This window comes from Equus asinus, chromosome 5 (genome assembly GCF_041296235.1).
Source record: "Equus asinus isolate D_3611 breed Donkey chromosome 5, EquAss-T2T_v2, whole genome shotgun sequence".
Lineage (NCBI taxonomy): Eukaryota > Metazoa > Chordata > Mammalia > Perissodactyla > Equidae > Equus > Equus asinus.
Genome location: NC_091794.1, coordinates 109,064,534 through 109,090,459, shown reverse-complemented (window position 1 = coordinate 109,090,459; position 25,926 = coordinate 109,064,534). Strand labels below are relative to the sequence as shown.

The window sequence follows — 25,926 nt, the reverse complement described above, 5'->3', positions numbered from 1 at the left end:
TTATTTTAGAGCCTCTTGACCAGATTCCCGCTGCCATTTCTCTGATAAGTGTGCAGATGAGGATTGTTAACTCAGAGGAGTGATGCTCTGGGTCTCACAGTGACTAAACTGAGCTGCTGTTTCTGACCTTGCCAGTATACGTAAAAGGAGGTTTTCTCTATTATTTTCTCTGAATTTATTGTTTTCTTCTTTATAGATGATCATGGGAACAGCAATAGTAGTCATGTAAAAATCTTTTTACCGAAAAAGCTGCTTGAATGTCTGCCGAAATGTTCAAGTTTACCCAAAGAGAGGCACCGTTGGAACACTAATGAGGTAGATAAATTTCTATTTTTAGGGGTATAATTTTTTTAAGGGCAAACTTGTTAGGTCATTTTGTATAGTACTACTTTATATTAGCTTTAAATTCAAAATATTGAACTAGGAAATTGTAAATGAAAAGAGTATTTAACCTGGATTTGACAGAAACCAACATGTTTCTTGATCTATCTCTGATCTGCTTGGCTTACACTGAAAAACAGAAAATGTGCACGCTGTCTTACTAAGGTAGCATGAGTTTCTATGTTTGTATTTTCTTGCATTTTGGCATCTTGCATTTGGTGGTTAACTCTGCATCTCAATTAAACATTAGTTCTTATGTTGTCTAAATTAATAAAGATACAGTCCCAATGTTCCATAGAGCATACAATGTCTTGACAGTGTAAAGCTTCTGTAGAATTGGGGAGGGCAGGCTTCTTATTAGCACAACAACTCTTAGTCCTCTCTGATGAAGAAAATTTGCATGGTGAATTAACTGGTTTACCTTAATGATAGGAATTTTTATTGAGTGAAGGCTGTATAGTAGATTCTGTATGTGGCATCCAGTTAGAAAAAAGATTCATGAAGGAGAATGAATAAAAAGTTTATCTTTTTTGGATGATGCTTCCTTTTTTGGCAAATCTTAATCTGGGGGTATTAAATTTTAGGGGTGGATTGCTTTCTCATCTTTTTTATTTAGAAATCTGAATATTTCACTTTAGGGTAATACCCATTTAGTGTGGTGATGAGAATTGGGTATGTGTCCATCAATTTGGGAATTATATTCCTTTAATTCAAATAGCTGGGGTTACTGGTTTTGCAAAGTTGGTCTAAATCAGTTCATGTTGCTGGTTCAACAATGACTTCCAAGTTAAGTTAAATGTAACACCCTACCCTGTATTGGGCACTCAGTTTTGTTAAAAGACACAAGAACAAAATAGTGCTGCCTATTTACCTTTATTTTTTCAAGATTATTTTGCTCTAACTTCTTGACTTAGAATGCTTTTGCTTTGAGTTGTAAGAAGTTATATGGATGAAAGTTTCTTTACTTATCCCAATTTACAGATTTAAATACTAACTAGAATCTCATAGCTTTGTTACCTTGTCTCAACTGATCTTACATTTCTTTTAAGGTATGTATATTTTGATTATTTGCATAAATCATATTTCCCCTTCAGACGGAATACTTTTGCTTTGACAAACGTTAGGTAGTTTAGAGGCTTATTGTTTTAATCTCATTTATTAACTATTTCAAGCATTTTAGACATGAAAACAAAGTGAATATGCTGAAAATTAGTCATAATCATAGACCATTACTCTATCAGCAAAATAATAGGGTTTGGGAGCCATTCACTAGGTCACAACTATGTCATGAATTATTTAAAAACTCAGTATGTTTCTTAGTATTCCCTGAAAAATGAATTTGATACCATATTATTATACATTAGCTCCAGTTTATTTATAAATGTGACAAAACACATAATAGGTACATATTTTTTCAATATTATATTTTGTATGAAATTGGCAATTTATTTTAGTTATGATTTGAAATTACATTTGAAACAGCAATTGCTTAATGAATTAAAATCGATGATCTTAAGAGTCTCATAAAGCTGGAGGTAACTGTCAGAAATTTAGTTGGTAGATTATTTAGGTGAGTGGTTTCAGTACTTTTTTGGAACTTTTGAGCACAGCCCTTCAACTTCCACATATTTATTTACCTCTAAATTGTTCACATGTTCCACTTTACTAATATTTTAGATACGTTATAAAACACCCAATAAAGAATTTTTACAGAGGACAAGATTAAAAGGAAAATAAGAAGTTCTGTATTTTCTTCCCGGACCCTAGTACATGTACCCCTTTGGAAACCACTGGTTTGGGTCACAGTGTTGCTAAAGTTCAAGTCCAAAGAGAGGAAACTGCATTCTCCTCTTTGCCTGGTGAACTGGGAAATTGGGGTTCTGAGAAGTATGGATTGTTTGTGTAAGCTCTCACTACTGCTGAAGACAGAGATAGAAGAATGTGTGTTCCAGGATGAAGGGAAGCAGCAGAGGGTAGCTCAGCTGGCAGGGAAGGCGCACACCCTTTTTCCTTGTGAAGAGTTGTTCTCTCAGTAATCTGTCAGCCCAAGACTTAAAAAAAGTCTTGTGGGAAAACTGAATTTAAAGATTGGCCCATATTTCTGTGTAGAGGACATTGGTGCTTTATTCGTGTTTATTTTTGGCTTTAGGAAGAATAGGAAAATCTGAGAGTGACAGCAGAAGACTTATATTCGAAATTGTTAATTCTGTAAAGTGTTAATGGTGCTGGTAACCTGTCATTTTTTTGGTAACTGGCTTAGATAATAGGACCAAAACAATCAGTGCTCCTATTAAAGCACTTAGCTTTTTGATCTTGCTGGGTATTGGCATTTTCCCATGTTCTTCAGCCTGTCATCCTTCATGTTGACACTAAAACCGGAAGGAAACATGCTATAGTGGGCTTGTCTCTCACTGGGGCTGTTTGTCCTACATAAGGCAGTCACGTTTAAGTCAGAATTGCTCATGAAATATCTTGAATCCCTCATAGAGTAAAGTTTAGTCATACTGCCATTATTAAGGGCCCATCTTCCCTCTAGAGTTGGAATAAATTGCTGTGTTTTGGTGGAGGACCACATGAAGTAGTTGGCTTGTATTTAGGAGCTGTGTTGTCCAAGAACTACATTTCTTTAGATCCCACTCACTGGGACAAGGCACTCTCACTGGGAGAGGCATGTGAAAATGAGAGCAGTTGAGAGCACAGCCGCTTCTTGTTTTCCATCTCACTCTCTGCACAGCATATGTTTGCAAAGTAGACTAGCGGCCCGAGTTCCCCGGTAGGAGATGTCAACTGTCATCTTTCTCTGTCTCTCATGTTCTCTCTCTCTCTGTCTCTGCTTGGTGTGTACAGTTGAATTCCTGGATATAATGTGACTTCTCTTTGCTTTTAAGAAATTCTTTTACTTGGATATGTGTTGTAATATTTGTGATTATTTGAGAAAACCCAGCTTTTATACTGTGTTTATATTTGTCGAAAGAGGGAGAGTGAGATTGTGCCTATTCAAATGCTGCCATTTATTGAGCACCTGTTCTTTGGTAGTGACTGGGTACTATATGTAATTATTTTTAAGCCTTATAATAACATTACAAGATGTGTAATATTTCCTTTTACAGATTAGGGAGTGTTGGTAAAGAGTGGTTAAATAATTTGGTCAAGGTAGCACACTTGATAGGGCCTGTCTCTGAGCTTAATTTCTTCTTTGTTGCTTATTAATTGTTAGGAACATTGATTCTCTTGTCTGTTGTCTAGGCTTTTAATCAAAGACTCATAACTTTTTTTTTTCTTAAAGATTTTATTTTTCCTTTTTCTCCCCAAAGCCCCCCGGTACATAGCTGTATATTTTTAGTTGTGGGTACTTCTAGCTGTGGCATGTGGGATGCCGCCTCAGCTTAGCCTGATGAGCAGTGCCATGTCTGCACCCAGGATCCAAAGCGGCGAAACCCTGGGCCGCTGAAGGGGAGTGCGTGAACTTAACCACTTGGCCACCGGGCTTGCCCCAAAGACCATAACTCTTAACCACATTAGTGTACTCAGCAAATCCATTCTGTAATTTAGTTTTGGATTAAAAAGAGTTAATATAGGATTAGTATTGTGGGTTCATAAGCAAATATTTGGTGAAACTGGGAGTCACTAAAAAGGAGGACTATTAGAAGATGAGAGATCTTAGGGTGTAGTTAAGCTACTTTTAACCTTTTCTAACTCATTGGAATAGGTAAATCCTCCTGCTCTTCTTGAATGTTGTTTGCATTTGCAAGGTAAATATTGTATCTAAAAATAAATCAATTTTAGATTATGCTTTCTCAACCACAAACACCCTTTCCCCTCTTCTGAAGATGATAAAAAGGACATGAGGAGGATGATAGCAGTAATTTATGGCACCTCACATTTATTGGCCATCTACTGTGTGCTGGTCATTGTGCATGGATAATCACGTTTACTCCTTGAATTAATCCTGTGACATAGGTTATGTGATTATCTTCATATTATAGATGAGGAAACTTAAGCCAGGGAGATGTTAAATAATGTGCTGAAAAGTAGTGAACTTTGGAACCCATGCTCTGTACATTTCTGTCCCAAAGAACCATTTCAAATAGACTTTCCCAAGAGCTTGTGCTATTTAGTGACTTCTAATCCTTTTGTTTTATAGAATTGTCTGGCTTGTTTATTCATTTGCACTTTCAAGTATTGTACAGAGACTTAATGTATTTTTGTGTAAAGATTTTTTTGAAAAGTAGCAAACACTCATTTCTTAGGGAAGTAGATTTGATTCTTAATAGTGAATATTAAGATGTGGTGTCTGGATAATGAAGAAAATACATTAAAAGTAGAAATTTTATACCTGTGCTTAACTTGAGGGTTAGGCTTGATTTTTATATCCAGGGCAGAAGAGAATGCATTAAACGCAAAGTACATTTGTTAAAGAACCAACTCTTATTTCATAATCAGTTTGGTATTCACATCTTCATTAGGTGAACTATTATAAGGTTTCTGCATGTTAAGTTAATATTTTTAAGGCCCAGAGCCAGAAATAATTATGCTAATGCAACTTTCTGATTGCATAAATGACTGCTTCATAATTACACATATTAGTACTCCATATATGTTGTCCAGACTGAAATTTCTTTTGTTTAGTCATTAATTAGCTTTTTGACTTAAAATATAACTACGGCTTTCCCCAGTTGCCGGATCTGGATTTCAGATGGCATTCTTCCAAAGCCAAACTAATGCAGCCCCACGAACCTTTTATAATGAAAATGTTCTCCTTAAATATGTTCAGATCATTTTTGTGTGCTATTTTTGAACTGTTAATGCTTTTTCTTTTCTTTTTTTTCCTGTACTACAAAACTTCTCTAGAGTGAGCAAACAAAATAGAACTCTAGTTTATACTGATCTTAAAAAAAAGTTGCATCAAAGTTCTTTAGTTGGTGGTAGCTTCAGAGACTTTCGTATAAAATGCATTTTTTAAATGGGAAAAATGTCTATGGTAGAGAGCGGCACAGATCTCCACTGATACATTCTAAGCCATACCAAAGAACCGGAAGGAAAAAAGACCCCTGAGTATCCTGCTTTTTATAGGGAGAGAGTTACCCTTTTAAATTGTGAATACTTTTTTTTCCCCAACTTCTTACATTCAAGTAAGAAAATTGGATTTTAAGACTGTGAGAATTTTTAAATTTCATTTCAGTTATTTTGTTTTGACAAGAAGCCACCTTTTAAAAATTTCTTTAGTTTTTTCTGTGTAGGCATATATTCTCGAGTGGTTTTTGTATTTTTAATTTTTCTCTTTGTATAACTTATAAAGTCATAGATGGGGCTGTAATTTTTTCAGTGATTGGTTTTGCTAGTGTATTTATTTATGTCTTTTTGAAATATAGACCCACTCTTTTGGGGATCACATAGAACTCTTCAAACTTCCAAAATGTGAGCTAAACTGAAAAGCATTTTTATACGCTGATTATAAAGGCGAGTGAGAGATTTTGGCCTTGAAGATTCGGAAAGTCAGTTAGCCCTGAGGTAGGGCTTTGTTTTCTTTAGCTTTTGGCAGTGCTAAGGGTTTGAATGGTCCCAGATATTCTCTGAGTCCAGGCAGAGCTTTTCTGGTTAAGTTGCAAATAGGAAAATGCAGATATGAACAGCACCACAGAGAGCCAAGTTTTAAGAGTGACACCATTTGATTTTTGAATACAATATATGTTGCCAAATTTCAAATTAAATATTATAATTTTGTAGCAATTGGGTCAACTCTAATTCCTCTGTTTAACTTAGTAGTATGAAGTGAGATAAATGGATACCAAAATCCAAGTGAGCACACGCCCCTTTCTCAGAAAGCCTCTATCAGTGTAGCATTGGTTGTAGCCGAGAGGGAGCAGAGGTATTGAAATGCTGCGGACACATGTCATTCCATGTCAGCGGGGGAAGACAGGTGAAGAGAGATGAATACAGGTAGATTTGGCTCCCAGGAATGGTAAGAGAAGCAAATCTTAGCCTGCAGAGAGTGGAGTAATGTGTATAAAATCTGAGTACGATGTTAAATTTTTCTTTAAAGGAAGAAAATTCCTGCAGACTCCCCTCAGTTTTCACCTAAACTACTTTTATTATAATAGTACTTCAAAATGTAGCGCTTAGGAGAATAGTGGGCCCATAGTCAGTGTTCAGTAAATACTTGTTGAATGAATGAAATATGTAAAAATACAAAAAACTCAGTACATATTTCTTAATTCTTGGAGTTCTTTTGTAAATATAAAACTCAGATATATATATTACATAAAAAGAAACCACAAAACTAATAAAATTTATATTAACAGCGTTAGTTAAATGTGATGGATGATGTTTTGCCAAAAGGAAATTGACTCTTGCAGCATGAATGTAATACTGACTGTCCTCAGGCAGGTTCTTTGGAATTTGGCATGTGGAACTATCATATGCCCTGCACTTACCCCACCACTGTCCCCCAGTGAACTATTCAGAAGCCATTTTTTGCTCAGCAAGCATTTCTATAAGTCTGTCATTAGGCCTTGGCACAAGTATATGATTTAGTCTTAAGTTCTCTTCTGGTTTTTCTCGTTAGTCCAAGAACAACTTAAATGACACTACTGAGTACCCAGGCAATTGTAATCACAGATGACAAACTTGAGCAATGAATTTGTGTGTTAGAATATATTTGTTATAGGTTTTACTTTTTCAGATCATAAATTAAGATGTGAAATTAAAACTTTCTTAGCGCACCCAAGGACTACTGATATCTTGGAAAAGATACAGAACTGGTAGTTAGAAACAGGTGGTCCTGGCTCTGCTGCCAGTCAGCTGAGTGTTAGGTAAGACACCTGCCTAGCTTCCTTGAGTCTTCAGTGGTTGTGCTAAGTGATCTTTAAAGATTTGTCTTAAACCCAGGTCTCCAGTTTGGAGGCTAGAAAGCGCTGTTGGTTTCAGAGTTGTTTGGGAGTGCAGGACCTTCAGGTAGGCTTGGGAGTTTATTATGTGTTTTTTACTGTTAATCATCCTTTTATTTATTTTTAAAGTGTACAATTCAGTGGTCTTTAGTGTATACACAAAGTTGTGCAACTATCACTACGACCTAATTCCACAACGTTTTCATCACCCAACAGCATGGGGGGTTTCTGTCCCTCTGGACTTGGTGGAGTTGGCACCCTCAGGGGGCAGGCAGCCTTTTGTCAGGGGGCTCCAGGTTCTTCTTTGGTATCTTCTCCTAGTTTCTATACCTGTCTAGCACTGGACAGATTGTCTCTTTGCCCAGGTCTTAACATATAATGCTATTTCCTGCAATTGTTTTTTAAAAATGTTAAAGTGCAAATGAGGATCCAGTTTGGGGCCACATTTTTCTAAGTTGGATGAAGAGGGCTTGAGTAGAGTTTTCACTTGCGTTAGAACCCTATACTTTGTGGACTCTATCAATGCGTTATGTGGGCATAAAATATCCCACTTTTTTCAGTAATGGTAGGAGACTTTGGTGGTGGTGACTTTTCATAAGGACCTGCTGAAAGGTCGACTGAAAAGGGAAGAATACATGGGAAGGTTGTCATTCTTCAGCTTCTTGGTTTTCAGACTAAGCTGGTGGCAGATTCGCCTGGTGGGCTTGTTAAAACACAGATTGTTGGGCTCCACCCCCAGAGTTTCTGGTCCAGTAGGTCTGGGGATGGGGCCTGAGAATGTGCATTTCTAACGAGGTCCAGGTGCAAACCCCCTCTAGGTGAAGAATCCCAGCCTCCTAGAAGTGTATTTTAATTAACTTCACTTGACTTTACTCTCAGCTTTACTACCCCTATACCACTCAGGTATATCTTGGTGTAGTTCGGCTACATAGGATGCAATTGAGCTTTGTAGGGTCTTTTTCTCATGTCTCATGTACCTAGGAGTCAGGAAATGCAGAGCTCTGTTTTGTTTTGTATTTATCTAAAGTATCTGTTAATGTCTTGTAATGTCGGAAGCCCCTTTTAAGTTTGGGTGGCAGAGGTATATATATATATGTGGAGGCATATTCTAATTTTTGTGACTTTTTTTGAGGAAGTAACATGAAGGATAGGCCCCCTCCCTTTCTTTTCCATCTCCGTTTGGCCTAAATAGCTGAAAACAGCAGAACCCTAAAGCTGAATGTCATCATCTACCTACTTACCTGTCTACCCACCTTCCAGTCTTTTTAATACTACCTACCAAATGTTTAAATTGGTAGGTAGTATTAAAATGATAAATTCTAATGATAAATTCTGTTGTCTTGGTAGTTATGAAGTTCTGTTGAAGATATTTAAAGAAGTTCCTAAAAAATAAAGTTTTCTGGTTTTAATGCTTTTAGAAAGCTGGGAAAAAGTGAAAAAGCACAAAAAGAAGTCCTTTCTAGATGGATGAGAAACCCCAGATGGACTGGGGTGAATGTGATGAGAGATAAATAAGTGTTTGAGAGAGTGTCTTCTCTGTAAGGGAGAGTATTAGGGGCAGGATGTGTGGATTTCTTGAGGCTTTCTCATATGCTTCTGTGGTTGTGTGTTCTCTGGTCTGGTGAAGGGTGTAGAGTTGAAGTAAATGTAAAATTGAAAGAACCGGCAGTTTACATTTGGGGAGAAATGAGGAAAGTGGGAGAAGCTCCAGCTCTGGGGAATTGGACAGGATGAAGCAGGTGGATGTGTGTGCATGCATCCAGGTGGGGCGGCTCCCTTGCCAAGAGGCAATGTGGAATTCTCAGGAAGCTTCATTTAGCATTAAGTTCATTTTACTGTGACTCTAGAGGAGTTTATAGAAAAAGACAGACTGTTCCCATGTCCGAGAAACCAGGAAGCTGAAAAGTAGTTGACCTGGAGTAGAAAGTAGAGCCATCTGAGCCTGAAGTCAGAGGGAACAGGCTACTGAGGGGCTGGGCTCCAGGGATGGCCACAATGGAAGCACTTGAACCCGAGCCACATGTTCTTTTTGCTGTTTGCTTTTTTTTTTAAAGATTTTATTTTTTTAGAGCAGTTTAAGGTTCACAGCAAAGTTGAGGGGGAAGTACAGAGTTCCCATATACCCCCTGCTTCCACACACGCACAGAGTCCCCCACTCTCAGCATCTCTCACGTGAGTGGTATCTTTGTTATAATTGATGAACCTACACTGACACATCATCAACACCCGAAGTCCATAGTTTACATTAGGGTTCACTCTTGGTGTTGGGCATTCTCTGCGTTTGGATAAATGTGTAATGACATGTCTCCTTCATTGTAGTATCATACAGATTACTTTCACTGCCCTAAAAATCCTCTGTGCTCTGCCTGTTTATCCCCCTAGTTCCTGGCAACCACTGATCTTTTTATTGTCTCCATAGTTTTGCCTTTTCTAGAATGACATGTAGTTGGAGTCATACAGCATGTAGCCTTTTCAGATGGGCTTTTTTCAGTCAGTAATATGCATTTAAGGATCTTCCATGTGTTTTCATGGTTTGGTAGCTTATTTTTTTTTTTTTTGGTGCTAAATAGTACTCCATTGTCTGGATGGACCACTGTTTATTTATCCATTCTCCTGCTGAAGGACATCTGGGTTGCTTCTAAGTTTTGGCAGTTATGAATAAAGCTGCTATAAACATCCGTGTGCAGTATTTTTTGTGGACATGTTTTTAACTGCTTTGAGTAAATACCAAGGAGTATGACTGCTGGATCGTATGGTAAGACTGTTTAGTTTTGTAAGAAACTGTCAAACTGTCTTCCAAAGTGGCTGTACTGTTTTGTATTCCCACCAGCAGTGAATGAGAGTTCCTGTCACTCTGCATCCTCACCAACATTTGGTGTTGTCAGTGTTATGGATTTTGGCCATTCTAATAGGTATATAGTGGTATCTCATTTTAATTTGCATCTCCTTGATGACATATGATATGGAACATCTTTTTGTATGCCTACTTGCCATCTGTATATCTTCTATGATGAAGAGTCCGTTAAAGTCTTTGGCCCATTTTTAAATCAGGTTGTTGGTTTTCTTGTTGTTGAGTTTTAAGTGTTCTTTGTATCTCTTGGATAAGTCCTTTATCAGATGTGTCTTTTGCAAATATTTTCTGCTGGTCTGTGGCTTGTCTTCTCATTCTGTTGGTACTGGCTTTCACAGGGCAGGACTTTTTAATTTTATTTAAGTTCAGCTTATCAGTTGTTTCTTTCATGGATCATGCCTCTGGTGTTGTACCACTATAACCAAGGTCATCTAGTTTTTCTTCTATGTTATCTTCTAGGAGTTTTATAGTTTTGAGTTTTATGTTTAGGTCTGTGATTTGTTTTTTGTGAAAGATGTAAGGTCTGTGTCTAGAGTCATTTTTTTGCATGTGGATGTCCAGTTGTTCCAGTACTATCTGGAAGTGTTGAAAAGACTATCTTTGCTCCACTATATTGCCTTTGCTCCTTTGTCAAAGATCAGTTGACTATATTTATGTGGAGCTCTATCTGGGCTTTCTGTTCTGTTTCGTTGATCTATTTGTCTATTCTTTTGACAGTACCATACTGCTTTGATTATTGTAGCTTTCTAGTAAGTCTTGAAGTCAAGCAATGTCAGTCCTCTGACTGTCTTCTTCTCATTCAATACCGAGTTGGCTATTCTGGGTCTTTTGCCTCCCCATGTACATTTTAGAATTAGTTTGTTGAAATCCAAAGAATAACTTGCTGGGATTTTGATTGGGATTGCCTTGATGTATAGATCAAATTGAGAAGAACTGACATCTTGACAATATTGAGTCTTCCTATCCGTGAACACGGATTGTCTCTCCATTTATTTAGTGTCTTTGATGTCATTCATTGGAGTTTGCAGTTTTCCTCATATAGTTCTTTTACAGATTTTGTTAGATTTATACCTAATTATTTCATTTTTTTGGGTGCTAATGTAAATAGTATTGTGTTTTAAATTTCCAGTTCCACTTGTTCATTACGGGTATATAGGACAGTGATAGACTTTTATATATTAACCTTGCCTAATTGTTTCTTAGTTCCAAGAGTTTTTCAAAAGGACAAGCGTTTTGAAGAATCCCTGGAACTAGTAAGTGATTATATAGGACAAGCCTTTTGAAAAAAGGAAGACCATCATTCTGTGTGTAATTCTGCCTGAAGTAGTTCCCTTTCAAAGAGGTCAGTGTGGTCACCACTGCAGGGAAGTGGAAAGTCCCAACAGGAAGGTCAAGGACAAGGTGTTGAGAGGTCACACCCTTTTTGAGCTCTCTTGGGGCAACAGGAGGTCTTCAGAGAATCTGGCCAAGAGAGAGGCTGTCTCGTTTGTTGGAAGCTGGGGTTCTTATTTATTTTTTTTGGTGAGGAAGATATGCCCTGAGCTAACATCCGTTGCTGATCCTCCTTTTTTCTTTTTTCTTTTGCTTGAGGAAGATTCGCCCTGAGCTAATATCTGTGCCACTCCTCCTCTATTTTTTATGTAGGATGCCTCTACAGCATGGCTGATGAGCGGAATAGGTCTTCACTGGATTGTGAACCCGCGCTGCCAAAGCAGAGTGCATGGAACTTTAACTGTTTGGCTATGGGTCTGGCTCCCTGGGGTTCTTAATTTAGAAAAGGCTGCAGAAGCCTACTTTTTCAGAAAGAGAAGGGGAAAAAACACTTAAATATATTTACCTTTAGAAAAGTTAAGAAAGAGTTGAAAGAAAGGGAAAATGCCGTCTTCTCATTTCTGAGAAAGTATACATTAAAATATCCTGAAGTTAAGCAGGATTTATAAAATTGAGGTCAGAGTACAGTCATTTCCCATTTTTCCTCACCTGTCTTTAAGCTATGTGGTGACAAGCCCCTCTTTCCTGGCATCAGAAGACAGTTGTTAATGTGCATGTTAAATTTAATTTTATTTTTGTACTGTTGAACAAAATTTAGATTTCCTAACTCTGTTTTATTTAAGAATCATTTTTGTTAAATGCGTTTAATTATTATTAATCAAAATTTTTATATTTAAGCATTTCCCAGTAATTTTTAACAATCCATTTCTCAAGCAATTCAGAGAACCTGCTGTGTAGTGATTATGTATTTTGTATTTCATAAATGAGGTTAGTGAGACATAAGTGTTTGGAATTAGCATTTATCATCATCTAATATACTGTATGATTTACTTCTTTTTATTGTCTATTGTCTCACTGTTCCTGCTGGACTCTAAGGTCTGGGTGGACAGGAATCTTCATCTGCTCTGTTCACAGATGGATCCCAAGAGCTTAGAACAGTGTGTGATACATAGTGGGTGTTCAGTGAATGAACGAGTGAAGGAATGAATGAATGAAGATCGACCAACGGATATCATTTATGCCTCCTACTCAAGTGTGCTGCTAACCCTTTGTCCCTGAATCAGATAGCCTGGCTTAGTAATAGTCCTTGGTAGTGCCAAACAAATCCATGGGAGCTGCCCCTGAGAAACTTGTGATGGGGAGGGGAGGAGCAAAATGTGTGTTCCCTGCATGCAGGCAGGTTCCCAAAACCATGGAGGGCGGGATTGAGGCAAGCATACTCAGTACATTATCCCAAACTCAGCAGTCAGATAAGTCACTCCTGTCTAAGGCAGGAGTGAGGGTGAGGCAGGAAGCCAAGCCTGTCCTCTGTGAAGGAGCTATTGCCATGTGGAAGCATGAAGCCGGGGAGAGGGAGAACGCTTCCCCAACCCACCAATTCACAGAGTGCAGCACAGATAGAAAGTTGGCCAAATCACCCTAAAGCTGGCCTTCAGAGAGGAAATTAACTTTTTGACATATGTGTCTTCAGGCATTTTTCTGTGCTGATGTGGGCAAATATTTTATTTTCTCGTTAACTCAGAATATCTTTACTGTATATGTAGTTTTGTAACCTGGATTTTCTCTTCACATGTTGTGTAGGATGTATCCTAGGCCTTTTTTGACAGTGATCCATAGCATCAAGTTTATTGACTGCGTATTAGTGTTCCATGCCATCATTTATGCATTCAGCAATATTTTTGAGGGCCTAATATGTGCCAGGCACTGATTGAGCATGCTGAGGATACCAGACAGACCAAGTTCATTTTGTCATGGAGTTTATAGTTTAGACGGAAAGACAATACATAAGTAAATAAGTATATAAGAATTCCAGAGAGTGCTAAGAAGAAAATAGAACAGGATACTGAAATGTGAGCACTTTAGGTAGGTGGCTAGGGAAGGCCTTTCTTAGGAAGTGACATTTGAGTTGAGATCTGAATGATAAAACAGGGCTAGCTACTTGAGGTTCTAGGGGAAGAACATTTTAGGCAGAGGGAATGGCAAGTGCAAAGGCCCTGAGACAGGAATGCATTTCGTTTGAGGAACAATAAATAAGATGTTGTGGCTGGAGCAGAGTGAAGGTCTGGAAGATGAGATAGTCGAGGTAGTCAGGGACTAGATCTTGAAGTGCCCTATAGGCATAAAGATTTGGAATTTTATTTTAAGAGTAACGGGGAGTCATTGGAGGATAAGCTATCAGGAAGTGAATGATATAATATGGATTTTTTATTTTCAAAGCCTTTCTCTGGCTGCTCTGTGGCTGACAGGGGAAGCAGAGAGACCAGGTAGGAGGCTGTTGCAGTCATTGGCGATTTTGGTAAGAGATGATGGAAGCAGTGGAGAGAGAGAAAAGTGAGAGATATTTTGGAAGTGGAGATGTTAGGATCCATGGGATCGGGTATAGGGGATAAGGGAAAGGAGAAATGAAGAACGATTGCAAGTTTGTGGCCTCACCTACTACTTTGGTGCTGGTGCTCATAATTGAGACAAAGACGACTGAGGGAGAAGAGGATGGGGGTGGATCAAGAGTATTCTTCTGTGATGTATTGATTTTGAGATGTCTGTTAGACTCTGAAGCGGCAGTGTTGAGTAGGCAAGTGTCTAGAAGTCTGAGAGAGGTCCTATCTGGAGATAGAAATTGGAGAACCATTAGACTAGGTGAGATCATCCTGGGGGCATAGGATAGATGGAGAAGGGATGAGATGAGCCCTGAGCAGAGCAGGAGGAGCCAGCAGAGGAGGCTGCAGGAGAGCCAGGGAGTAGTGGTAAACCAGACGTGTGAGATGGAAGCCAAAAGAAGAATCTGTTTCAGGGAGGGTGTATCAGTTTTCTCTTTGCTGCTATAGCAAATTACCAGAAACTTAGTGGCTTAAAACAGCACAGATTTGCTATCTTGGAGTTCTGTAGGCCAGACATCTGACTTGCATCTCACTGGGCTGAAGTCAGGGTGTGTGCAGGGCTTCTTCCTTTTGGAGGCTGCAGGGGAGGATCTGTTTCCTCGCCTGTTCTACCTGCTAGAGGCCACTTACGTTCTTTGGCTTGTGGCCCCTTCCTCCATCTTCAAAGCCATCAGCGTAGAGTCTCCCCGACTCTGCTTCCACTGACACATCTCTTTCTCTGACTCCTGACCTCTCCTGCCTCCCTCTTCCAGTTTTAAGGACCCTTATGATTGCATTGGATCCACCTGGATAATCTCTCTGTTTTAAGGTTGGCTGACAAGCAACCTTAATTCATTCTGCAACCTTAATATTCCTTTGCCATATAATGCAACATATTTACAGGTTCTGGGGACTGGGATGTGGATGTCTGTGGGGCCGCTGTTCTTGTGAGGAGAAGTCACCACCGGATGTGGGCCCCTGAGGCTCTTAGTAACCGTGAGTGGTTTCAGTGGGGTGCGAGTTGAAGAGCCAGCCAGGTGAGGACATGGGACTGCAAGTATTAATGATTCTGGATGGGAGTTTTGCTGTGAAAGAAAGTAAATTTTGTCCCGAATTATGAAGGAAAAGCATGGAGTACAGCTCTAAAAGAGTGAAATGGGATCCCCAATGTGGCTCAGAGATTCAGGGAAGATCTCCCTAAGGAAGGGGTATGAGTATAGTGCCTGTAGGAACATGTTACCTAAATGAAGTGAAACCTAGAGTGAAACCAAGAAGTAGTTTATGGAGATGGAGGTATCTGAAGAAAGAAATAATGACAGTTATTTTAAAATAAGAAGCAGTAAGTACTGATGACTCTTCTATTTGCCCCTAGGTCAGTGGACAGAACCCTGTCAGCAGCCATCACAGGGCCCCCACCCTACCAAGACAGATGCTGTCATCATCCCAGGGGTGGTTGGCCAGATCTCTGAAGTCATCCTAGAACTTCTGTCTTTTATTCATTTTATTCGGGGGACCAGCTGTGGTCTGGCCATGACTCACTGCCACAATGGAGAGTGCATCCTTTGTGCAACGCAGGGCTACAGTCCTTTCTTTCCTTTTCTTTTCTTTTTTTTTTTTACTTCATTACGTTTTAATAACATTCATACTCAACAGTATTTATTGAACACTAGACTCTGGGGAAAACAGTGGTGAACCAAACAGATCCCTGCCCTGTGGAGCTTACATTCTAGAGGGCCCATCTCATAACTAATAGGTGCACCCAGAACTGTGACCTCCCAGGAGACAAGCATTGGGTTTATGCAATTCACTCCCTCTGGGGCTCTCCAGGACTCCAACTGGCTGTGGGACCCTCAGTTTACCTCCTTACTGTGGCCATGTGCTGGAGCTGCCTGGTGTTTCCTGCTGTTGACAGAGCTCCTGCTCCTTACCCATAGCTGCCCACAGTTACCCCCCTTCACTAGCTAAGTCCCTAATGCCTCCTCATGCCTTTCCTTAGAGAGGTCTTCCTGGAACCTCCATCCACAGGAGTCCCTCTTTTCCTTTCTTTTTGCCTTATCCAGCTTAAATTCCAGTCTACAATATGTAATTATTGTTTTACAAATATCATTAACTTTCTTGCTCTTCTCTCCTGTCATACTCACCTGGACAAATTCCAGTTCTGAGTGAACCCTATGTCCTGGCTTCTCTGTGCCCACACCCAAGCATCTCAGTGTTGGTGGAGAAAAACAAGATAAAGAATCAGACTTGATGCTCGCTGTTAATCTTCATTGCCAGCCTCAAGTGGGCAGTTACCACTACCAACGGTTTCCTAGGGTTCTCCTCCAACCAAACCTGTTTTGTTTCTCCATGATCACTTCATACTTCCTGCTAGACTACACCCTTTACCATTGCCACCACCCCTGCCTCTCTGCTGCTGAACTTATTTCACATTTAGAAAACAGAAGCCAGCAGGTGCTCCAGATCTCCCTGCCACCAAAGTGTGATTGCGTCGTCTGCCCTCCATCAAAGGTCAGTTTGTTCACATGAACTCTGGTCTCCAACCCCTCTCTCTTGTCAAGGATTTCAGTCTAGTGGTCACTCTTGCCTCATCAGTCCCTCCATTTCTGCCAGATCACACAGATTGGCATGCAAAGGTTCTCTGGTGATACCCATCTTGCAGCAAAAAACAACCAACCTCCCTCTCCATCAGTAGCCCTATTTTTTTAATCCTCAACATCAAAACTTCTCAAGGGAAGTAATCCACGTATTTCCTCTACTTTGTCACCATCCCGTTACCCTTCAGCAATTCCTGCCCTGCCCCCTGCTGAAACTGCCTGTCTTTTCCAACATCATACAAATTGCTAAACCCAGTGGACACTCTCCTCACTTAGCAACTTTCCAAATAGTTGCCCCTTTTCCCTCCTGAGACACTTCTCCCTGAGAATGCCCTCTTCTGGGTGTCCCCCTCCCTGCTGGGCCACGTCCTCTCAGTCCCCCAGTCACATCTTCCTTCTCAATCCATCCTTCCAAGGACAAAGGTCCTCAGTGTCTCTTTTCATACGTCACTCTCTTTAAGTAATCTCATCTACTGACATTGCTCAAAATACCATCTGTATGTCCCAAATTAAGCCTTGACTTTCCCTCAGACAACACTTATGCAGATGCTTTACAGGGACCTCAGACAAATCATCTAAAAGTGAACTCTGAATCTTTCCCCAAATCTGCTGCCCCTCCAGTAGTCCTTCTTTTTTCTCTCTCCCACCCCCGAGATCAAATGCAGCTCCAGACCTCATCGAGTCTCCCTCCTCCTCTCTCTGTCACAGCGTTCCCTGCAGTGGAGTGAAGAGGCTTGTGGACACCTTTTTAGAATAATGTCTTAATGCAAATATGGGATTACGAAGGAACCCAGTCGTATTGAAATAGTTATCACAATCCTAATGAAACACAGATTTGAGATGTGAAAATGTCTGTACTTCTTAGATAAGATCTAGTGGTGAGTCTGTAACTGCCACACATTTGAAGAAATGATAAACAAATGATATTTCATATTTCAATATCAGTAATTGGTATAAAAAATCTGGGATTTGAAAGTCACAGGTATTGCCTGTATTGCTGACGTTTGTTGCCTATGTTCACAATTAAACAAAATACTGCATTTCAGTTGGAGGTTAGTGAAATAACAGTGTAGCTCTTTTCTCATCCAAGTTCATGGACCTTTTTCACTGTTTAACCCTTCCACTTTCCTGTCATCACTGCCACCACTGCTCACCTGGACACTTGCAGAAGCCTCCTATGTGACTTCTTTGCCTCTGCTCTGGACCTCCTCTCGTTCATTTTCCCCACAGCAGTCAGAATTACGATTTTAAAATACAGATGGTCTCTGACATAAAATGGTTTGACTTAAGATTTTTCGACTTTACGATGGTGAGAAGGCGATACGCATTCAGTAGAAACCGTACTTGGAATTTTGCATTTTGCTCTTTTCCCGCCTAGCCACGTGTGGCCCGGTGCTCTTGTGATGCTGGGCGGTGGCCGCGAGCTGCAGCTCCTGGTCAGCCATGCCATCACTTACAACCCTTCTGTACCCAGGCGACCACTCTGTTTCTCACTTTCTGTACCGTATTCAATCGATTACATGAAATATTTGACACTTTATTATAAAGTAGGCTTGTGTGAGACGACTTTGCCCAACCACAGACTCATGTCAGTGTTCTGAGTGTGTTTCAGGCAGGGGAGGCTAAGGTATGATATTTAGTAGGTTAGGAGGATTAAATGCGCTTTTTTTTTTTTTTTTTTTGAGGAAGATTAGCCCTGAGCTAACTGCTGCCAATCATCCCCTTTTTGCTGAGGAAGATTGGCCCTGAGCTAACATCCATGCCCATCTTCCTCTATTTTATATGTGGGACACCTACCACAGCGTGGCGTGCCAAGTGGTGCCGTGTCCGCACCCGGAATCCAAACTGGCGAACCCTGGGCCGCCGAAGCAGAATGTGTGAACTTAACTGCTGTGCCACCAGGCCAGCCCCTAAATGCATTTTTGACTTAGGATATTTTCAATTTATGATGGGTTTATTGGGATATAACCCCATTGTAAGATGAGGAAGATGTGTAGTAAAATGTGAATCAAATCATGTTTTTCTCCAGCTTTGCACCCTTCAATTGCTTTCCACTGTTTTCTTGATTTAAATTCAAACACATTAAGATGGCTGACAAAGCCTTGCTCATTCTGGCCCCTGCCTACCTCTCTAGCCTCGTCTCAGGCCCTCATCCTCACACTTGCTAAGCTCCAACCACACTGTTCTTCAGCTGTGCCTTGCTCTTCCCCCCTCAGGACCATGGAACATGTGGGTTTCCATTCTCTGTTACACACGGTAATCTGCTGCAGGACCATATTACTATAAACTTAGCAGCTTTAAACACCATACGTTTATTATCTCACAGTTTTTGTGGGTCCAGTGTCCAGGCATGGCTTAACTAGGCCTCTGCTTTAAGGTCTCCCAAGGCTTTGGTCAGGGTGTTGGGCAGGGCTGGAGTCTTATCTGAGAGCTTGATTGGAGAATGATTCTCTTCTCAGCTAATGGGGTTGTTGGCAACATTCAGTTCCTGGTGAGCTGTTGGACTGCATGCGAGCCTCAGTTTCTTGCTAGTTATCAGCTGAAGATGGCTATCAGCTCCTCGTTACTTGTGCCTTCCCAACATGGCTACTTGGCTCAAAGCCAGGAAGGGAGAGAGTCCTAGCAAGAAGGATGCTACAGTCTTATGTGACATAATTACACACGTAGTCACCTCCATCACATCACTTAGGTGTGTTCTCTTGGTTAGAATCAACTCACAGCTTTCTCCCACTCTCAAGGGGAGGGGGTATACACAGGTGGCCAGGATCTTGGGACCTGGTCAACCTCCTCACACCCCACGCTCTACCCCACACATCTATACTTGTGTGCATCCTTAAAAGAAGAAAGAAAATTTCTCCATGCCTCTCCAGAGAAATGCCTCACAGACAGAATGCCCTGTGGTCACCATGTGCCAAGCTGTGTATGACGTGCGGGAGCTGAGTCTGCTTCTTTTTGCAGTCTCCAAGATGTCACTGAGTTTTCCAGGTGGTAGATTGAAACAAGGGGGAGAAAATGACTTTCTCAGATTTTCTCCTTCATACTTTTCTTTCTTCTGTTCATTTGCCAGTCATTTACAGATTTCCTGGTGTGTGTGAAGCGCTGAGGTTAGAAACAGGATGAACAAGACAGAGGCGTGCAGTTTGGAACTCTCTATCTCAGTTGAATCCTAGTACTTTTGGATTGGCAGGTCTGGCAATTTTTAAACTTAAAAAACAATTTAATAGCAGTTGAACTATCTTTTTCTAACATAAACTTATGGGGAACCTGAATCTGTAAAACAAACAAATATGGAAATGCTCTGGTTGAAGCCAGGGAGTGGGGCCAACTCTGCCTGCTTGGACTTCCGGCCTCCTTCGGGGGCAGCTACCACAGTGAATGTTAGGAAGGAGGGTTAGAACATGACTGCGTAGTCCAAACCAGACTAGCTCTGCAAACCGGTAGCCAGGAGGTGGAAGACCAAGTTAGTGCAGACCAGATCCACGCATTCTCTGGATCAGTGGCTCTCAAATGGGGCTGGTACCGACTGTTTAAAGGGTATTTATAAACAAGTGGGAGCACTTTTTGGGTGTGACAGTGTGTGTGTGTGAGTATTCTGTGATTCTGTACAAGATGGTGAAAACATCCTCACTGAGAAGCTTGGAGAAACCAGTCCCCGCTCCCGCTTCCAGTCTAGTGTGCTTTGTGTTGATGGTTCTCAGCCCTGGCCGCATATTAGAATCACCTGGACAGCTTTTTAAACATACCGAGGCCTGGGCTCCGCCCCTGACCAATTAAACTGAGGTCGCTGAGGTGGGACCCAGGTGTGGGATTTATAAAATCTCCCTAGGAGATTCTAAAGTGCAGCCAGGGTTGAGAATCAGTGCCTTAAGTCTGCTGTTGACACTTGGAGAAGAAGTCGTCATTGTAATTAAACAAATTATGGCTAAAAGTAAGCAAAAGGAAATCTGGAGGGGACATTTGTAATAGACAAGTGGGCTTTAGTAAATGATGGTTATGTTAGTAGAACGCAGATCATCGGAACCAACTGACACTTCTGAATTTGGATTAGAACTCTTAAGCAGTGGATAACACTCAGAGTCTGGTATCTGTTAGGGCAGAGGTTGTCCATTTCTCTTTTTCTGGTAGCCTTCTTTATCCTTTTTTCCTTTCTGATTATTTCATCCTAATATGAAAGAGCACCTACTTGTAACAAATTACTTTTTCTTCTTCCCATAGTCTCTCTCTCTCAATTATCTACTGTTCTATGTCATACCTTAAGGTTCTTAGATGTCTTCCATTTCCCACCTAATCCCAAAACACTGTGACAACGAGCAGTCCTGATAAAATGGCCATCCAGTTTGGAAAGATGTCATATTTTACAAGAAGTTTCTGAGAAACTTCACTTGTTAGAAAACTTTATGTTGTTGGTTTAGTCAGGGAGAGACCCGGAAAAATGATCGAGAGGGTAGCTCAAACCTCTGTAGGGGGTTGTCAGACTAGGTATTTGGGTACTAATGGTCTCTCAGTGTTTTCATTGAGGGTAGTCTTATTAGTATGAGAGTGATTATAATCATCATCATTGTACATTTCTAGATTTCTTTCACTATACTGCTCCTATCTGACACATAATCCCACAGTGTCAACAAATTCAGTATGGCTTTAAAAATATTTCACAAATGTGTATTGAAGATTAATCTCACTTGGCTTTCTAACTTTTACCAAGATATTTTTCTCGAAACCCGTTGATTAACTTTTGGCTTTCTTACTGTTTGACTTGTTTGCATTATTCATCTGTGCCACTGAATTACATGCTGTGATTTTCTGTAAATTGATGCCAGTCTTCATGGCTTAGCCCTGTATCTTTTCACTCTTTTATGAGATTGCATTGGAAATACAATTTAATCTTTAGTCAGATTGACTTCTTTAATTTTTGAAATATGGGCTGGAAATGTTATATGGATGTGAGTAAAAGTTATAAGCATGTTACATTTATTTCTGTGCATGTTCTATATATATGGGTACGGATTAGGTGTGGTTGTCAGAGCATTCTTGGTAGGAGCTGTATTCTTACACTAGTGTACCTAACTTCATGTGCAACACTAAGATTATAATATGAGGTTATTGCTGGATCTGACAGCTTCCACTTCTCCTGTTCAGCACACCTCCAGCACTCTGTGCCTCCAGGATTATCATACTTACTTTTTTAGGATGGTTTGAAGGATTCAGTGAGTTAACAGGTACCACACCTAACATAATACATTACAAAGCGTTAGTTCACTTGCCATATGTGTAGTAAATATATATTAAATAAGACACAAAAAGCACTAACTTTATATAAAGTAAAAGATTGATTTGTTGAATTACATTAAAAGAACTTCTTTTTATCAAAATACACCGTTAAGTGAATGAAAAGTCAAGTCATTGAGTGAGATTGGTCAACAGATGCCTATAATCAGAATATTTTGAGAAGTCCTACAAGTCAGTAAGAAAAAGACAAACCTAACAGAAAAATGGGCAAGAAACGTGAACAGGAACTTCACAGATGGTTAATAGACATAGGAAAAGGTGCTCAACCTCATCACTCATCAGGAAAACGTAAAGTAAAACCACAGCAAGATGCTGTTATACTCCCAAACGACTAAATTAGAAAAGATAGCGTCAAGTGCTGGCAAGGATCAGAGCAGTGGGAGCTTTCATACACTGCTGAGGGGTATCCACATTAATGTTGGAAAACTAGTTATCTGTCAGAGTGGAAGACATACACTCCATGTGTCTCATCAGTTCCACTCCTCATATATATTCCCAACAGAAATATGTGCATATGTGTACCAAAGAATATGTACAAGAATGTTCTCAGGAGGGTGATTCTAAATTCCTCAAAACTAGAAACATCACAAATGCTCACCAGCAACAGAATGGAAAAATTAATTGTGATATATTCATATAATGTAAAACTGTACAGCCATGAAAATGAATGAACTGATGCTATATTCAAGAGACGAATAACTCTCACAAACATAATTTGGCATAAAAGAAACCAGACTCTCAAATTTGTATATTGTATGATTCTGGGTACAAGTTCAATAACAGTTCAGTAACAGGAGAAATTAATTTATGGGTTGGAAGTCTGGAGTAGTCACCTTTGGAGAGTAGGCATGGTATATTAGTGAGGCTTCTGGGGGTGCTGGTAATGTTCTATTTCTTGATTGTGGGTGTGATACATGTACATAGATACACACAAATACACTTATGATTTGTGGTCTTCTCTGTATATAATATTTCAATAAAAAGTTCATTGAAATGGTATATAGTAGGAAATAGATTATTAAAGAGCAGTGAGAAATGAGCACAATACAGCTACACGCAACAGCTTGGAGGAATCTCACAAAATACAGTTTTGATTCTGTTTTTGTAGAGTTCAACACCAGTCAATGCTAAACTGTCGTTCGGGGAAATAGAACTAGCTAGTGTATATGGGTCAAGATTTAGTCAGGGAAGCAGAACAACTATGAGTATTATGGAATAAGGGATTTATTTATTACAGCAATAAGACCATATACAACTGTGGGAGAAGCTGAAACAAGTAAAGCCCAGAGGAAAAATTAGAGTCAGAGAAGAGTCAGGAACCACCCCCTGAAGCACTGGCGTGGGTGGCTCAGGCAGTCTGCAGGGGGTCTGCGATGCCAGGCGTGAACAGCTGCTAGAGGGGGACCACAAAGGAATCTGGGAAAAGCTGTCACCTCTGCCTGGCTACCACTTTCTTAGGTCTGCTGCCCAGCAGCTAGTGGTAGTCGAAGGCTTGAGTGGGGGTTGGGGGTCAAGAGCTGGGGAGAGGGAGTCTTTTTTTTTTTTGAAGATATAATTTTTTTCCTTTTTCTCCCCAAAGCCCCCGTTTACATAGTTGTATATATTTTTTTAAATTGTGGGTCCTTCTAGTTGTGGCACGTGGGATGCTGCCTCAGCATGGCTTGATGAGTGGTGCCATGTCCACGGCCAGGATCTGAACCCGCGAAACCCTGGGCCGCCAAAGCGGAGCGCAAAAACTTAACCACTTGGCCACGGGCCGCCCTGAGGGAGTCTTCTCTTGCTCATGTTGTTAGCAAACCAAAAGTGGGTTTGCTTCTTGGCGAGGTAAATCACACTCTCCACCAGAGATAGTTGTCACACAAATTAAGATATGTTTGCAGCTAATAGGAGACCACATAGAATCATTTCCAAAGTCATGGCATCCCTGAACAAAGGGAAGCAGGGACCTTTTATTTCAGGTGGGGAATGAATATTCAAAAGGGAGAGGTGGCTGTTTGCTTGCACAGGCTCAGCTGGAAAACATGCTTCCAGTACACTGCAGGTTATGGTAATAAGGCCTAAGCTCCTCCTGGAGAGGAGATTTTAGCAGTAAAAATAAGGCAAAGGTCATAGGCGTGGCTCTTGCATGAGGCTTGGTCTGGTTCAGGGTGGTTGGTGATGTTAAGCACCTGCTTAACATGAAAAAAGAAAAAAACAATTTGGAAAATGCTTTCTGGTCCACCATTGAGTTCCTGGGGCTTTGTCAGTGACAATGTCAATGTACAAAAACAGGAACCAGTTTGAGAGGCAAAGTGTTTATTTGGGATCAAAGAATTGCAATTCGGGGAGCACAGATTCAGGTAGAAATCCAGATTGTGTCCCGATTACAGGAGTTGGGTTCAGAGTTTTTGTGGGAAAAAAGATGAGATGGGTTGTATTAAAGAAGAGTTCATTGGTGCTAGATAAGATAAGGCTACGTTTGTAGTTCGTAGATTGGCTTGAGATTTGGTTGGTCACCAGGGCAAAGACTAGACTTGTACTTCATTGATTGGTTAGCAGTCTGGTCATCAGCAAGGTCCAGTTCCATCAGTTCTCACAGATAGTATATTCTTGTTCTTAGTGACTTCTTGGAGTGTTGGTGGTTTGGTCCAGTTTGGAAGATAAAACAAGACATGCAAAGCATTCCCTCTGAAATGGCTGCTCTGGCTCTATTTTAATATGACTCCACTAGTGTCATCTTTCACAGTCAACAGGGCCAGCAATTGGGGAACAAAGCTAGTTTGGAAGAGGATATGTAGATAAGCTGGAACTCTGACACTTTGGTTTTTATCTTTCACTACCTCTAACTCCACAACTCTTCAGAGACTGGAGGCTGTTCCACTTCCACCTTTTAAATCTTGGGCAGACTCAGGGAAGGGGATCCTGGGAAATCCCAGCTTAACCACATCGATAGGGGTAAACATGGCCCCAGCTACAAGGTTACATAACTCTGTGAATATCCTAAAAGTACTCTTTATGGTATGTGAATTTTTTCTCAGTAAAGCTGTTATTTAAACATAACTGCCACAGATTGAAAATGCTAAAGAAAAACAAGGAAATGATTAGTACAAAAGTCAGGATCTTGGTTCTGTCGACGAAAATAATCCATAACCGATCTATAAATGAAAATTTGGGAGAGTTTATTCTGAGCTAAAATCTGAGGACCGTGGCCTGGGGCCTTTCTTCCCAAAGGAAGAAAGGGCACCGAAGAAGTAGGGTGCACAGAGTGGTTATATACCCCCAAACAGGATGTTTTACATATGATTGAAATGTCCCTTTTACAGTAGTCGCGAGACTGCTCTGTTGGCACACCGATTGATGGACACAGCAGGTAGGTCTCCTGTCTGGGTGAACACAGCAGGGTGGCAGGTCTGTTGTCTTGGGCTGGGTGGTCACAGGTGAGCACAGCAATCAGTTCCTAGCCTAAGGAAAGATGCTTATCCCTAAGGAAATGCCAATGTGGGGGGAAGTTGCACCTTTATCTTAAGGGCATTTGTTCTTGCCATAGGAAATGTTTCAAGCAGATATACAACGCGTGCCCAATGGCCACAGTCAGCCCCTTTTTGGAAAAAACAGTCAGGCCGAATTAGGTTTACACCAAATGTCTTCCTCATATACTCCAATATATCCTATTGCTTGCCATTTCTATTTGTCGCTTCCCTTTGGGGGAGGAGGGGTTGTGAAAAGGAAATTTGGATGTCGGAACACTTTCTTCTTTGTTATGAGTGGGGCTTCCACAAGAGTTTGCTTTGTTATCATGCAGTCTTCTGTAAATCCATATTGCAAAACACACAAAAGACATGAATTCGCGCTTCATTGTGTAGACAGTGAAATTAGTGTGGTTTACAAAGTTCTAGGGGCGCAGGATGTTATAGTCTTTGTTTTCTAGCTTTTAATGATTAGAACATGTTAACATGGATGATTTAAATACTCCTTGAGAGCTAGACGTTTCAGGGTAGTGATTGCTTCCATCACCTGGTATCTCTGTTACTCTGAACTGTTATTCCTAGGGAAGCTAGAGGTAGAGACCGGGATCCGTTTGTTCACAAGGTCTCCACGTC

The 25,926-nt window shown here is 40.5% G+C and overlaps 1 protein-coding gene across 28 annotated transcripts in view; it reads left to right on the top strand.

Moving 5' to 3' along the window:
* CAMTA1 (calmodulin binding transcription activator 1) overlaps positions 1–25,926 on the top strand; it is an 854,855-nt gene that overhangs the window by 34,985 nt on the left and 793,944 nt on the right. For all 28 annotated transcript variants that reach the window (XM_044769588.2, XM_070511183.1, XM_044769593.2 and 25 more), the window contains one exon: positions 197–315. In XM_044769588.2, coding sequence (XP_044625523.1) covers positions 197–315 — 119 coding nt within the window. The remainder of the gene's footprint in view (positions 1–196; positions 316–25,926) is intronic.